The sequence below is a fragment of the Musa acuminata genome, chromosome BXJ2-5 (genome assembly GCF_036884655.1).
Source record: "Musa acuminata AAA Group cultivar baxijiao chromosome BXJ2-5, Cavendish_Baxijiao_AAA, whole genome shotgun sequence".
NCBI lineage: Eukaryota > Viridiplantae > Streptophyta > Magnoliopsida > Zingiberales > Musaceae > Musa > Musa acuminata.
The window spans coordinates 34,890,006-34,905,000 of record NC_088342.1 but is presented as its reverse complement, the minus strand read 5'-3'; the positions used below and the strand labels follow the sequence as shown (position 1 = coordinate 34,905,000).

At 37.8% G+C, this 14,995-nt stretch overlaps 1 protein-coding gene across 1 annotated transcript; it reads right to left on the bottom strand.

Moving 5' to 3' along the window:
• Positions 1-262: 262 nt before the first annotated feature.
• LOC103974691 (E3 ubiquitin-protein ligase ORTHRUS 2) lies at positions 263-11,202 on the bottom strand. Its single transcript, XM_009389566.3, has 9 exons — positions 10,566-11,202; positions 4,086-4,618; positions 3,727-3,852; positions 2,193-2,292; positions 2,011-2,072; positions 1,792-1,894; positions 1,284-1,425; positions 952-1,169; positions 263-859 (listed from the first exon to the last, which is right to left on the bottom strand). Exons 1-9 carry the CDS (start codon positions 11,049-11,051, stop codon positions 497-499), a joined length of 2,133 nt encoding a protein of 710 aa, XP_009387841.2. The 5' UTR covers positions 11,052-11,202; the 3' UTR covers positions 263-496.
• Between the last annotated feature and the right edge of the window lie 3,793 nt (positions 11,203-14,995).

The window sequence follows — 14,995 nt, the reverse complement described above, 5'->3', positions numbered from 1 at the left end:
ATATGGGCTGTGGGCAAATATTAACCAGTAACTTTAAGCATTCTCTTTCTTCCCTCTGTAAGCAATTATTGACGCTCCGTTGCCATCTTTAGGGTTTTAATTAAACTAATCTCAGTAAACCGGTGGCAAACTTGAAACGATGGCATTGTTATATGGATTATTAATATGATAATCATGCAAAGTTACCCTTATATGTTAAGAAATAAGGCTGTCAAAGTCCCCAACAAAGCAATGCCATCCAAAGATTTTATGACCCACAGCATGAATCAAGCAATTTTTTTTTTTGACAAATCAGAGCTTAACATGTAATCATGACAATATCAGATACATCAACAAAGGATCCAAATGAATGATTAGGTAACCATATATGGTCAGCACAAAACCACCGTTTATTTTGCTGCACAAGGATCTATAGAGACTTCTATTGGTCAAGTTGGTAGCAGCGCAAAGAAGCTGCTTGACCTTTTAGCTTCTTCAGCTCCACATCCTCCACAAATCACTGGCTCTCGCTGTTCCTTGTCCTTTTGACACCACGTCTACACGCCAAATGGTTCTTTCGCTTGCATGAGAGCTCAGAGTTTGTCAGGTCTATGGTGTCCTCTGCACCATCTTTCTCGCCAAGAACATTGACTTGGGAGTCACCTTCGGCAGCATCAAGCATCCCATTCTCCAGGTTATCGGATTCTTCCTTATTCAGCTTTATGTCTTGGACATCGGTTGCTTCCTCAGCTGCCTCTTCTGTGTCATTAGCACTACTACATCCCTCTTCGCTGGTGTCATCCTCAATTTGCTGCTCCACCTTCTCTTCCTCAGTTTTGTCCTCGAGTGACTCGATCAAATCCATTAGGTCCCTGTTAACCTGAAAGAAGCAGTTAATTCAGCAGCAGGATGATACTCAACAGCATTATAATTAGTTGTCGGTGAACTGATACGGATCATGTTGTGTCCTACCTGGGGGTTCCATAGAAAGTCAGATATATCGGTAGAGCAAGAAGGACATCTTTTAACAATTTTCTGAGCTCGGAGGGTGCGACCACCTTCACAAATTCTTTCCCGCACAAAGGATTTATCAGCGAATGCCTCAAGCAAGCAAGATTTGCAGAAGTTGTGGCCACAGGGAGTCGTCAGTGGTTGAGTCATTACTTTTCGGCAAAGAAGACAGCTGAATTCTGTAGGCCAAAAAGAGTGCAACATTTAGCACAATAACAGGCAAACTTCAAACCAAGCATAGAAGAAGATGATAGCAAACATGAGATAATCCACAAGCACATAAGGAGGCAAACCTTTCAGTAGCCTCTCCCTTACGGACAATTTGTGGGCATGCCTTACTGCTTTTCTACCACCTTTTTTCCCGTCGGTATCACTACTTGTCACAGGCTTTCTGCTTGTTGGTGGAGACTTCACCCATCTCCAGCCATGTTTTACCTGTTAATGCAACAAATTAAGGTATCTGATTTGTGACCTTTTAAACTCAACAAGAAAAAAAAATTCCTTAGCATCAAAAGGTCAATGATAACACTGACAGCTTAAGAATGTGCAAGAAAACATGACTCAAAATGAACTATTACTGAGATGTATCATTGCCAAACAAGGAGTATATTATCATGTTCTATCTTAAAGCAACACAAACAAGAGGAAAAGAAAAAATCTATTATATGCACTTTGGTGAATAACCTATCACTCAAGAATTGCAGAAGAGATGATGTTAGATCTGCCATAAATATCTGTTGAAGAATGTAGTTGAGCTAAATTTGTTAATGGTTTGAAAAAGTTCACAGAACAGATCCATACATCAAAGTCCCATGCAGGGCTTTCCTTCCTCTCTGTAATATCAGTTGCACTGTTCAGTTCTTTAACAGAAGGCAAGGGGCGGGGCTGATCACCATGTTCATCACTGAATTCGCAATCAAGTTGACATTTTTTTTAAACAATGCGAATTAACTGAACACAAAAAATGCATAGATATGGCACTCAAAGAACAAGCTATATATACATATATCAAAACAAAACCTGGTCCAGGGTGCTGGTTCATTGTCACAGCGAACAAAGAGATATCTGCAGACCTTGTATCCCTGGAAAAAGATAAAAAACCAACAATATTATCCACAAATCAGGTTTCCTCACTGTCTGTTGAAATATAAATAATGCAGAAAAGGTAAACAATCCATGTACATGGCAGGCACATCACATACTTGAACCCCAACTTTCTGCCAACATTTCTCAATCCTGTATATTCCATCATATCGCACGCCAGATTCAGGAGCATATGAAGAGCGCTTCTCTTTATGAGACCTTTCAATGAAACAAATATTTTAGTCATGCTGAAATTACAACACAAGCAAAAAAAAATTAAATATAATAGGATTATCAAAAAACAATAATTGATCTAAACTAACCAAATTAATCTTTGTCTGATGCCTATACCCATAATTTTTGTCATATATAAATTCATGGGTGGAGCAGTTACTACATTTTTTAAAGACTGATCAACAAAAATAATTTTCTATCTCTAGCAAGGTCTTTAATTTCGAATAATATCACTCGTACCGTGCGATATGTACGGGTCCGCCAGCAAACCGATATACGGACCGCTCGCAATCGGGCGGTACCATCAATTGGGGCTGTTTCCACCCCGGACGGTGATCAAGGGAGAAGGGTGGTATTAAGCGAGGGAAGAAAGAAAAGAGAGAAAAAGAGGAAAACCTAGAGATCGGCGTCGCTCTCCCTCCTCGTCTGTCGGCGACTTCTCTCGGGGAGGGGAGAAGAATCCGCGATCGCGGGGAGAAGAGAGGCGACATCGCGAGCAGAAAAGAGATGTCACGGGCAGATATATATATATATATATATATATATATATATATATATGTATATGTATGTATGTATGTATATATATATATATATATATATATATGTATATGTATGTATGTATGTATATATGTATATATATGTATATACATATATATATATATATGTATATATATGTATATACATATATATATGTATATACGCATATATATATATACACACACACACACACACATATATATATATATATATATAGAAAGGCGATGACGCCTCTTTTTTTAGCAACGTCGCCCCGTTGGGGAGAAGAGAGGGCGATGTCATAGAAAAATTTTTCTTTTTACTAATATATATATATATATATATATATATATATATATATATATATAAAGGGGCGACGTCGCCTCGCTTTCTGCCCGTGTGGGGAGAAGGTTTCTTCTCCCCACGTGCCAAAAATGGCGACGAGGCCATCGTTTTTTTTTTTTTTTACTTTTATATATACCGAGCGATATACCGAATTGTACTGCTCGGTACATAGTATCGTACCGTACCAAACAAGTCTCGAAACTTCGGTACGATACGAAATTTTAATCCTTGATCTCCGGTGTCTCTTGTTAATCAATAATGCAATACCGAACACACTCAAATTAACTATTTTCTTTTGTGTCATTGTATTTGCCTCTAGTCGCCTTGCTGCATCAAACAACAGAATGTGTCCAAACAGATACATGCATGTCACAAACATCTCTTTAGATTTTTATTTGTTCTCAAGGCCATAAAAATGCTCATATTACTTGAAAAATAACAAATGACCAAATGTAGTATAAAGTATGATTGTGATGCTTAGTACTATTCTAGTGCCATCAAAATGAAACTCACAGACAGGGTACAGTAAGTTACTAATCTAGGAGTAGCGCCACTTACCTTACAACTCGAACCGGATATCCTTTCAGGCAACTAACTCTTAAAGCTGCATTAAGTTTCTCAAATTTCTGGTCAAAGGCCTGCTCCTTGTTCGTGCGTTTGTTTCCACTTAAGTCACGACCACCACTTCCAATTTTGCATCAAAAAATAACAAAGTCAGACATGCATAGAGTAAATATACTGCTTAAATAATCAGAAAATAAGCAAAGAAATGAACATCAGTAGATATATTGCATTAGGAAAGAACAAAACTGACAAAGCCAAGAAACAACAGGAAACATTTATAAAGAACCACATTCTTAAATTGGCCATGTTTGTTCAAAGGATGGACTGTGAACATTTGCAGCAAGTAAAAGCACCTGCCAGTATAAAGGAACCAGTCTCCATGATCTTCATCATCTTCGTATCCTCCTGAGAGTGCAACTGATTGAGCACCATAATCAGACTGCCCAGCTATTCCTGCTACATGAGGAAAATGGGCACCCCATTGCCTGCATTCCATCCGGTCCTCCCACATCTCTCCAACCAACACACCTAGGTTTCTTTTTGGGTCATTCTCAGCAAGTATTGGACCAAAATGGTCTGGAGCAATAGTAACAAATATCTGGCCACTGCATGCATTTGCTTTACCAGCCTTCTTAGCCCTCTCAGTAGTAAATGCCTTCTCAGGTCTGCTTTCATTTCGAATGAAATGATATACATTTGTTTGGCCCCCAGATGTGGCTGACTTTGCAGCCTTTGCCATACGAATAGCCACTACAAGGGCTGAGTTGATTCTTGGTTGGGACACCATTTTAGGCGGGATAGAAAATCGGCACTTTGCACATGTATGTTTACCCTGCCCGACCCACTTTTGGAAACATTTTAAGCAGAAATTGTGGCCACAGGGTGTCTGCAAGGAAAGAAAAGAAGTGCATGAAATATTTACAATTTTGTATTAGCAGTTCACAGATGATCATCAATCAAGAGTCCCCTTCTTATATGTTGCTCAAATAGAATCTAAATGAAAAAAAAAGAGCCAAATTGGCATTACAACTACTAACTGGCAAATACCAATTTATTAATTCAAGACTTGCATGCCTAGGCATTTTCAGAAAGATTTGACCAAAAAACACTTTTGACAACTGAAATATGCACTGTTGTACTCGCATCATATACAAGCACAATCTCACCATATCCATCAATATGGCAATATTGTGGGCACGTAGTAAATATTAGCATTCCTGGTCTGAAGGGGATAATGCAGATCTCTTTACTATTATTTCACATAGGATCAACCCAAGAAATCAAATTCAACTGCAATGGTTTTTGCCCCTACAATGATTCATTTTTCAAAATAGTGGCATTTCAATGACAATGCATTAACTGTGCATGTCATGGTGCAACTCAACAAGACATACACTACACAGTGAGAAGTTAGTGGTATGGTTAAGCTGGCATGGGCTGTCAAAGAGCGCACAGTACAAGAAGGTTGCACACCTGTTGCAAGCAATGAGTTAACATTCACAAGGACCAAAGAAAAACAAAAGGCATGATAGAGAAGACACCAAAAGTCACAACAAGGAACTCTGCCAATTCCTTCAAAAAAATAGGAAGCATCATCACATTAGATTTCTTGCATCACTCACAATTTCTTAATTGAAATTATTCGCACATCACTGATTGAATTGCTTGACAGATCACGTGCATTTTTTTTTCCCAAACACGAACCACTAAATAAACATGACATGCTTCATTAACGAGATAATGACCCAAATTTGCTCATTTTAATTGTCTTGTTCACAATGTATGGATTCTCCAGTCTGAACTGATAGAAACCAAATCAAATGAATGTGCAACATCCATTTCCAAACCTAAGTTGCATGAGACGATTGGTATACAAGTTTACAAAGATAAAAATGTTTCAAATTGTAATAAATACTGTTAATGGAAATTCAGAATTTTCCAAAGTGGATAGACCATCCTATGTTCAGTTTCCTTTAATTAAGAGTGTACTGTGTACTATGGCTTGTATCACTAGTTGGTACAGAGTCAAATGAATAAGAAGGATTCTGATTATTATTCGAAATTGAAGAATAATACATAACGAGCTATTAGCTCAGTGGTATAGAGCACATTGTATGCTCTAGAGGTTAGATTATTAGGAGCCATACCTGGAATTCAAGTATCCATTCGCAAAGTAGGAAAGAAAAAACCTAGCTTGCAAGTACATGCCACATTCGACTGCAGGCAGCAAAGTAAACACCTCGTCAACTAATCCACTGTAAGGTGACATGAAATCATGCATAATGACCTCAAACAACATGTGTTTTAAACTAAAATTATCGTAGTTATACAAACACGAGACATCATTCTTTTTTTTTTTATTATTTGCAATGCCTTCTAATTGAAATGTTAATTTTGCATTCAAGGAGTGGGAGATCAGTTGATCCGAAATACTTTGACTAATCTCAAATGCATTCTAGGAGTGGATGACCAAAGATGATCCATGTTGATTTTCATAAGAAAAGGGCTAACCTAGTGCATAAGGCTCCCACCAATGCAGGGCCAATGTAGAGCCTAGGGAGAGTCAATGTACGTAGCGAGGTTGATTCCATCCTGATCTCCTAGGTTGTAAAGGAGCAACCTTATCATTGTACGAAACCTCTTCTTTTAATCATAATACACTCACAATTTAATTTGCTTCTTCAAGCATCAAGTCCTCCAATACAAATCTCCTTAAAATTTGCTTTAAATAACAAAATAGTTCAAAATGGAAACCACATATCTTAACACTTGCATTTAGACTCAAGATGCTCTAAAATAGGTAATTTAAAATTGTGATTTTCTTAAATAACTAAAGAATTCAAGCGACAATTCCATATTATGATTAAGAAATAAAAAAAGCATACTATAACAAATATCTGACAACAAACAACTTGGCTTGAATTCTATATCATATAATTAAGGACCAAAATAGGTAATTGACATTAATTTAGACTACAAGTACATCCAACCACTCATTAATAGTTTGGCCCCTTTGATTGAGCTTGTAGTAACGTTTTAAACCGCCCCCCAATTATTTTCTCCATTCTTTAGAAACCCCATGCTTCTTTCCCTCACAAGCCCTGCCACTACTCTTTTGTCACTTCGCCAAACTATAACTTTTCTCAATTACTTATGTTGCTACTTAGCTGATCAGTGCTCCTTGAATCTTTCTCTGATGGCTCCTGAGCTCTCCTGTGACGATGATGGCATCTGCATGGTTTGCCGCACGGTGCTTCCTGAGGCTGAGGGGATGAACTACCTACATGCATGACCCCCTGGCATGCTGACTGTCCTAAAGAATTTAATTATCATTTGAATGATCAAGGTCAATGCCTTGCTCATAAAATGATAAATTATTAAACACGATATGTGTTCATCAATTAAGAAACAAAAGTGGCAGATGATAACAAGAAATAGAGGAAGGGAAGAAGTCAGCACATTGCAGTAATTATGTGCTCAATGAAGATCTCATATGTTCTTCAACATGGAATATCCCAAATAGCATGGCATTCTTGGCAATTTCTTTTTTTTGGATGCTTATTTGTTTCATATATTGCTTGCTCCAAACAAAAGTAGCAAGAATCAACCTTTATCTCCACATAAATACAAGATCATTCCCTTTTTCTCTTGAAACACCATAACAGCTTCCAATCCACTTTCAATTACTCAATACCGATCTCCAATTTCAAACCGCAGCCTATATATCAAATCAGGACTTCGTGAAGCAATGTCTCTCCAAATCCCTTTATAATAAAATGAAAGCCTTGTGCCTCTTTTCAAATATTGATAAAACCCATGTATCACAAATGACAACTTACTGCTGAATAATGTTGTCAGTTGTTGCAGTTGTGTTTTCTTGTGGTGGTGCCATAATAAGAAACATCCAGTGCGTCTCCAAGATCAATTTTTAAAATCATCATTGCAAACCCCATATTCCTTGCTATAGAAGAATACTATAACAGTATTCATCCTTATTCACAGTTGGGCTATTGGGGATAGAAATAGTAAGTATGTAACATATTCAATGTAGATTATGTGCACGAAAGAGAAAAAGAAATAACAAACCAGTTCACCATTGGAAATAAACTTCTACCAAAAAGAATATGAAAACATTGATGACATACCATATAAATAATGTGAAGAAAACAAAGAATATAATTCTAGAATTTGTACCACAACCTTAATCTAGTGAATTGTGTCTAGTTTGTTAAAAGCCATTAAAACTGCAGTTCAAAAGCATAACAAAGAACGAACAAACTCAAAACAAAAGCAGAAACGGAAAAGGGAAAACTAGAGTTGCATCCTAGTACATCACTTGATGAAAGATTTTGTTAGATGCTTCTTAAAAATGAAAGCAATGTGTTCTCATCTTGCACGTGAAGCATGAAACAGAGGAATGGAGCCTTCAAGAACTATGTGAGAGACAGTTCAAATTGGCACAAGAGCACATGGCATTTCTTATTACCTTCTCTTTTGATCAATTTTATGACAGTTTTCTACATAAAGTCAATTCTTTGTTTTAGCAACTTATGTTTCAACTTGTTCAATATTTTCAACCTTAGTCCAAGCACAGATGTAATTTGCAAGTTCCACTTTATTTCTTTGATTCCTATATCCAAGCTATATTCTTGAATATCTAGCATTGAGGCTTAATTTTTACTGCCAACACAACTTCATAAAACCCACAAAATTATTAGTTATTTCATTTTAATTACAAGAATTACAACCAACTGATAAGATACTTAATTTTGAGGAAAAAAATAAATCTAAAATCAAGTTTCAGAAAGCAGACTAGGTCATATTGAGCTTTTAACCAATTCTTGGTACACTAATAGCATGCCTTGCGTCAATCAACATGCAAAAAAGGGAGTTCAGTTAAGCCAACACAACCCAACACACCACCCTGTTGTCCCAAGTGTCCCAACAACAAGTGGCGAAGAAAATTGAGGGAAAAATCAAGGAGAAAATTTACTCACCAGTCTGCACATCTACAAAGCACCGACAACCTACCTCTGAGACAACTGTATACATGCTGGCTAATTGTGACCTCAGCCCAGCAATGAAGGCTACAAAAAAGGCAGCTTCTAAAGATGTGAAGTTTAACCTAGTCTATTTAATCATGGACCAGTTCACTAATAAAGCTTAAAACACTCAATTATTTTAACAAAAATAATGACAATAATAAAAACATATGCTATATTCTGCAGCCATTTTGGTAAGGAAGCAATATGGACTAATATAGACCTGGAACAGACCAGAAAGGCAATAGACATAAATATTTTCTACAGCTTGATCCTTCTCGAAATATGCAACCATCACATATTAACCTCATAATTTTATAGCGTATGCTGTTGTCAAACAATATATTCTAACAAAAAATGAAAGTAAAAAAATGTAGCAAACTACAGTTTCATTTAACAAAACAGGAAATGATAGTTGCTAATACAAGCAAAAATAATATACTCGTCACGGTGTCTAAAACTTCTTCCTTCAATACTACCATCTGAACTGAAAGGAGAGATTGTGCTATCAGTACAAATTTGCATTGTTCATGAGCAAAAGGAAAGGAACAAAAGTGGTAAATGACATGGTAGGAAAAGTAGAAATTAGAGATGAGGAAATAAATTTCCACTACAATGGAAAGAATGCAAGGTAAAAGATATTCCCTAAAAGATTTTTAAATTTATGTGAAGAAAAATCTATAAGTAATCAAATAAGTTTGATATGAGCTGAAGCTTTCAAACAAGTTGGTAGAGAGAAGTGAATAAGGCTGACCAAGCTCTTATGTAAATCATCCATGACTTCTCCATTGTTCACAAGTAAAAGGAAAAGAAGACAAGTGGTAAACAATATGGTAGAGAAAATAGAAATTAAAGTTGTGAGAGGAAACTAATTTCCACAAATTTTACAAGAGAAAGAAGGCCTGGTAAAAGAAAATCCACAAAAGATTTTAAACAATAATGTTTTTAAGTTATGAAGCTGTTCGGTGAAGTGTAAAGAATATGATGTGCAAATAAGTTTGATATGAGCTGAAGCTTTCAAACAAGTTACTAGAGAAGTAAATCAGCCAACCAAACTCTTGAAGTAAATCATTTATAACGTGTATGCCGAATGTCAAATAAATTGGAAACTCAGCAGAACTTTGTGACGCTGCCTTCAAGTTTTCAGATAAAGATGGCACATGCAGAAAATAACAGATACCACTCTGCCATCTCCGTCACTCCACTCTTTCAGTTAGACTTCATTAATTACTTTGGATTAAAGACAAAATAACAGGAAGAAAAGGCATGAAAGCACCAAAACATCTACTAAAATGGTAAACCATGTAGAAACTATAAAGCAGGGAAACCAAAGACATCCAAGAATGTTACCCAGATCAGTCTCTCAGCCCATGCTTCACCACTGTGCATGGATAAAGATTCACAAGACAGAAAGATAGATTCGGAAAGTTAACAAGAACAAGGATCCAGGTCTTTGCCAAAGTGAGAAAACGGAGGATATTTTGAGGAGATGAATATTTTGGGAGCCCTGAGAACGAAAGAAATGCAGAAGAAACTAAAGATCAACAAGAGCTACCATCATGTGGATCATATGAACTCCACATGCATCCAGATCTCGATATGAACTCAGCAGAAATTAACGTCGGGGGAGTTGGAAAACCGCATAGAGGAACTAAAGAGGAGATGAATCGATACCATTTGACGTATGACTCTCTAATGACTTTATGGATCAAAATGTGACTGTCAGTTTCTACAGAAACCAAATGAACTTGTCGAGACAAGTACAAGAAGCAACAAAGAGTAATCACTCACGGTGACCGGCCGCTCCGGCAACTGCAAGCAAAAAGAGCAGTTGAACTTCTCATCGAGCAAATCAAGAACATCATCTCCACCCTCAGCTTTCTTCCTCTTCTTCTTCCCCCCTTCCTCTTCTTCTTCTTCTTCTTCCTCCTCCTCCACAACCTTCTTACCGCTCACAAGAGCCTGCCGCCGCTTGGCTTTCTCCCGCTCAGTCAACGAGGCGTCCGCCTCGATCGCCCAGACGGCGGAGATCAGGTCAGACTTCTCGCCAGATGCGTAAACGGCGGCAGCGGGCAAAGCAGCGCCGCCATCGTCAAGCGGCGAGCAGTCCGGGCACTGCCAGTCCGCGACTGCCGCGAGCGTCTCCGGCGGCTTGGAGAGGCAGCCCGCGTGCCATGGCGTCGTACACGTGTGGCAGTTCACCACCTCGGCCTCTGGCGGCGGCGCGCGACAAACCATGCAGACGCCGTCTCCGTCGCAGGGGAGGTCCGGAGCCATCAAAAGAAAACCAAAGAACGGCGACGAAAGCAGCGGAGGAGGGTTACGGTGAGGCGGAGCGGGGCGGCGGAGGAGGGCGGGTGGGAAGCGCGGGGTTCCGAGAGGAGAGAAGAATGGGGAGAGAGGAGGGGGTTTGAATTCTTTCCACGAATGGGGCTGAGGGGAAGCAAAGGTCCGATGTGCGAGTTGACTTAATCGAGGATCTATTTTGCCCTTTCAAATACGACATGAAATGAATTTTTCTATTGTTAATATTATCATAATGAATAAAAAGAAGGGTCAAGATCGTCATACAATCTCGCTTCAATCGTGCAAAGGACAATGGCTATATTATTTTTTAATCTTCTATTTCCTAATAAAAATTAGATAATTTTTAAATTTTTATTTGAATTTTTCTTCCTATAAAATAAATATGGAGAGGATTCTTGAAAAAAGTTTCTAACTTTAGATTTTTTTTAAATTCATATTAAAAAATTGATCTTCGAATCTTTTACTTTATTTGTGCGTTCATGTGTGATTTCGAGAGTGTGTCATATATCGAAAGTCATTTTGCAAGTAGAATACCCGATTAAACTCAGTTTTATCCAAAGCGCAAAATAGAGCGTTCATAGCTCTAGCATTTAAGGAACAAGTTTTCTTCTCTAACTCATTCTATTCTTTCATTAAAGTAGAAGACTTTTGAAAACCACTTTTGATAATGTTCCATAAATTCAAATATAAGGAAAGCAAGAAAACTCTCATTTGAGTTTTCTAATATATGTAGTCCGTCCCATTGAACATGGGAGAATGAATAAGAGAGTGACCCTCTTGAAAGCCGAAAAGAGTCATTTCTCTTGAGTGTTAAACCAAATAAGAAATGAATATGGCTCTGATACCAATTATTAGGAACGAGTCGGCACTAAGAAAGGGGGTGAATTAGTGCAGCGAAGAAAAGTATTGATTCCGAAAAATATTTGTTTCGATTAAATCTATTTCGGAAAGAAATTAAACTTGAAAGCTTTTGTAAGAGTGCAAAGAGAAGATTAAGGAAATTGAGTAGTGCGAGTAAAGAAGGGCAATTTGCAGTAAATGTAAATTGCAAGAAGTAAATGCAACCCGAGTTATAGTGGTTCGATCGTCGTGACCTAGATCCACTCCACCGATTCCTCTTCCGTCGAAGCCATCGGTATCCACTAAGGATCTTTCTTTAATAGATAAAGATTAATCTCCTTCTTACAACTCTATTCTCCTTTTGCAGGGTTAGGAGAGAACCTTTACACCCCCTTTTTATAAAGCTTCTCTCACACTCTCACTTAGAATGGTCTCTAAATTTTAGGAGGAGGGACTCTATACTTTACAAGGGTTTTCAACCCTATAAACATAGAATTTTTGTTCACTTTTTTTACTACTTCATGCAGGAATAGTTGGGGTATTTATAGACCTCAAATGACATCAAAACTTGAAGCTAAAATTTAAATTCTTGAAATTTTATGGTACGAGCGGTACCACTGCCTGCACTAGGCAGTACCACCGCCTGCAGCTTGACACTAGGCAGTAACACCGCCCAGTTTGGTGGTACCACTGCCTAGAAGATTGTGTCTAGATTGTACTATCGCTTGACACAATCTCGAAGACTGTGCCACGACGGTTTCACTTGTTTGGTCACTGTTTGAGCCTTTCTCTTGCCCAACACAGCCCAAACTTTGACCCAATTATCTCCTAATTGGGTTGGCCCAATTCCAATCTTAATTATGTGCTAAATACAAAATTTAAGACATTTACTAAGCTAAATAAGTCCGTAAGTCTAGGTTTCTTCCAACAAACTTCCGGCGATCTTCCGGCGAACTTTTGACGATCTCTCGGTAATGTTCCAGTGGACTCCCAGCAAGCTCTTGGACTTCACGATGATCTTCTTGATGAGTTCTGACGAGCTTCTTTAGCAAGCTCCTGGACTTCTCGGTTGGTTCTGGCAGAACTTCCAACGAACATCCGAACTTCCAACGAACTCTCGAACTCCCAACAAAATAGCTTGCCAGCGGTGGTACCGCCCCTGTTAGGCGGTGGTACCGCTAGAGCTTAGTCTCTGAGCTCTATCAGGCGATGGTACCACCCAGACTGAACGATAATACTGCCTAGTGTCAGGTGTCAAGCGGTAGTACTGCCCAATAATGACAGTGGTACCGCCAGGACCCCAGAAATATAAGATTAGACAATTTTTGGCTCCATTTTTGAAGCCATTGGGGCCTATAAAAACCCCACCCTTTCCTGCATGAAAGGGCACAAAACCTATTGACATAATCTTGAGTTCTTGAGTCTTAAAGTGTTGTAAAGTTAGAGTTCTCCTCCTTCATCTCTTAGCCTTGTAACCATCCAAGAAAGAGGAGTGAGACTTGTAAGGGTTCATCTCCTAAACCTGGGAAAAATGAGAAAGTGCTATAAAGAGGTGTTCGATCTTCACCTATTAAAAGAAGGCCTTTAGGTGTTCGATCTTCACCTATAAAGAGGTTTGCATTTTGTTTTGAGCAATTTTCTTTAACTCCAAATCATTTCATAGCAAAGTACTTCTCCTCATCTTGCTTTCACTACACTTATGCTCTCTTACATTTTAAAGTTATTATCTTTCCGAATCGATTTCCTTTGAATGTACAAAATATTTTATATGAGAATCGAAAAGTTTTTCGCTGCACTAATTCACCCCCCCTCTTAGTGCCGCTTTGGATCCTAACAATTGGTATCAGAGCAAGGTTCACTCTCATTTGGTTTTAAACCTAAGAGAGATGGTATTTGTCGGCAACTAGAGGGCCATTCAATTACATGTCCGCCCATGTTCAATGGGACGGATTACACATATTGGAAGACTAGAATGAGGATCTTCCTAATTTTAATGGATTTTGAGCTTTCGAACGTTGTCAAAAATGATTTTCAAAAGTTTTCTCTTCCAATAAATGATTGGAATGAGTTAGAGAAGAAGACTTTTACTTTAAACACAAAGGCTATGAATGCCTTATTTTGTACATTAGATAAAAACGAGTTTAATCGAGTATCGATTTGTGAAATGACTTTTGACATTTGGCACATACTCGAAGTGACTCATGAAGGCACTAGTAGAGTGAAGGAGTCAAAAATTAATCTTTTATGCATTGTTATAAATTGTTTTGAATGAAACTGAGTGACACCATTGGAGACATGTATACCCAATTTACGAATGTAGTCAATGGTCTAAAAGGACTTGGTAAAGGTTTATCGAATTTTGAACTAGTTAATAAGATTTTAAGATCTCTACCAAAAAATTGGGATCTTAAAGTAACGACTATTCAAGAGGCCAAAGATCTAAATAACTTTTCTCTTGAAGAACTAATTGGATCACTAATGACCTATGGAATGACATATAAAGCTCATGAAGAGCTTGAGGACACCCCTCCAAAGAACATGAAGGATATAGCACTAAGAACATAAGAAGACCACTTGAAAGAAAACTCAAGTGATGAGGACCTTGATGAAGACTTTGCACTATTAACAAGAAAATTTAAAAAATTTATTAAAAAAATAAATTAAAAAATGATACTAAAAATAAATTTAAACTAAAGAACAAGTGATATACTATGAATGCAAGAAGCCAGGACACTTCAAGAGTGAATGTCCCCAAGCAAAGAGGAGGCAACCAAAGAAGAAGGCGCTCAAAGCTACATGGGACGACTTAAGCGCTTCCGAAGAAGAGGAGCCAACCAACACCGAGCAAGTTGCTCACTATGCACTAATGGTCATTGGAGATGATGTAACAAATTCGTTAGACATAAATTTAACTTTTGATGAGCTTTCAAGTGCTTTTCATGAATTATTTGATGAATGTAAAATTTTGAGTAAAAAGTATAATTCTTTGAAAAAGGAACATACTTCTCTTATTAGCAATTTTGATAGAGTAAAGATTGAGCTTGAAAATAGCTTAGCTCCCTGCACAAAATACC

Bases quoted from the DNA above. Each gene is read 5' to 3' on its own strand.
- LOC103974691 (XM_009389566.3), bottom strand. From the start codon at position 11,051: ATGGCTCCGGACCTCCCCTGCGACGGAGACGGCGTCTGCATGGTTTGT. The intron at 4,619-10,565 runs GTGAGTGATTAC...CTTTCCTTGCAG, and splicing joins TGCCGGAGCGGCCGGTCACC to ACACCCTGTGGCCACAATTT. The intron at 860-951 runs GTAGGACACAAC...TGCTTCTTTCAG, and splicing joins ACTTTCTATGGAACCCCCAG to GTTAACAGGGACCTAATGGA.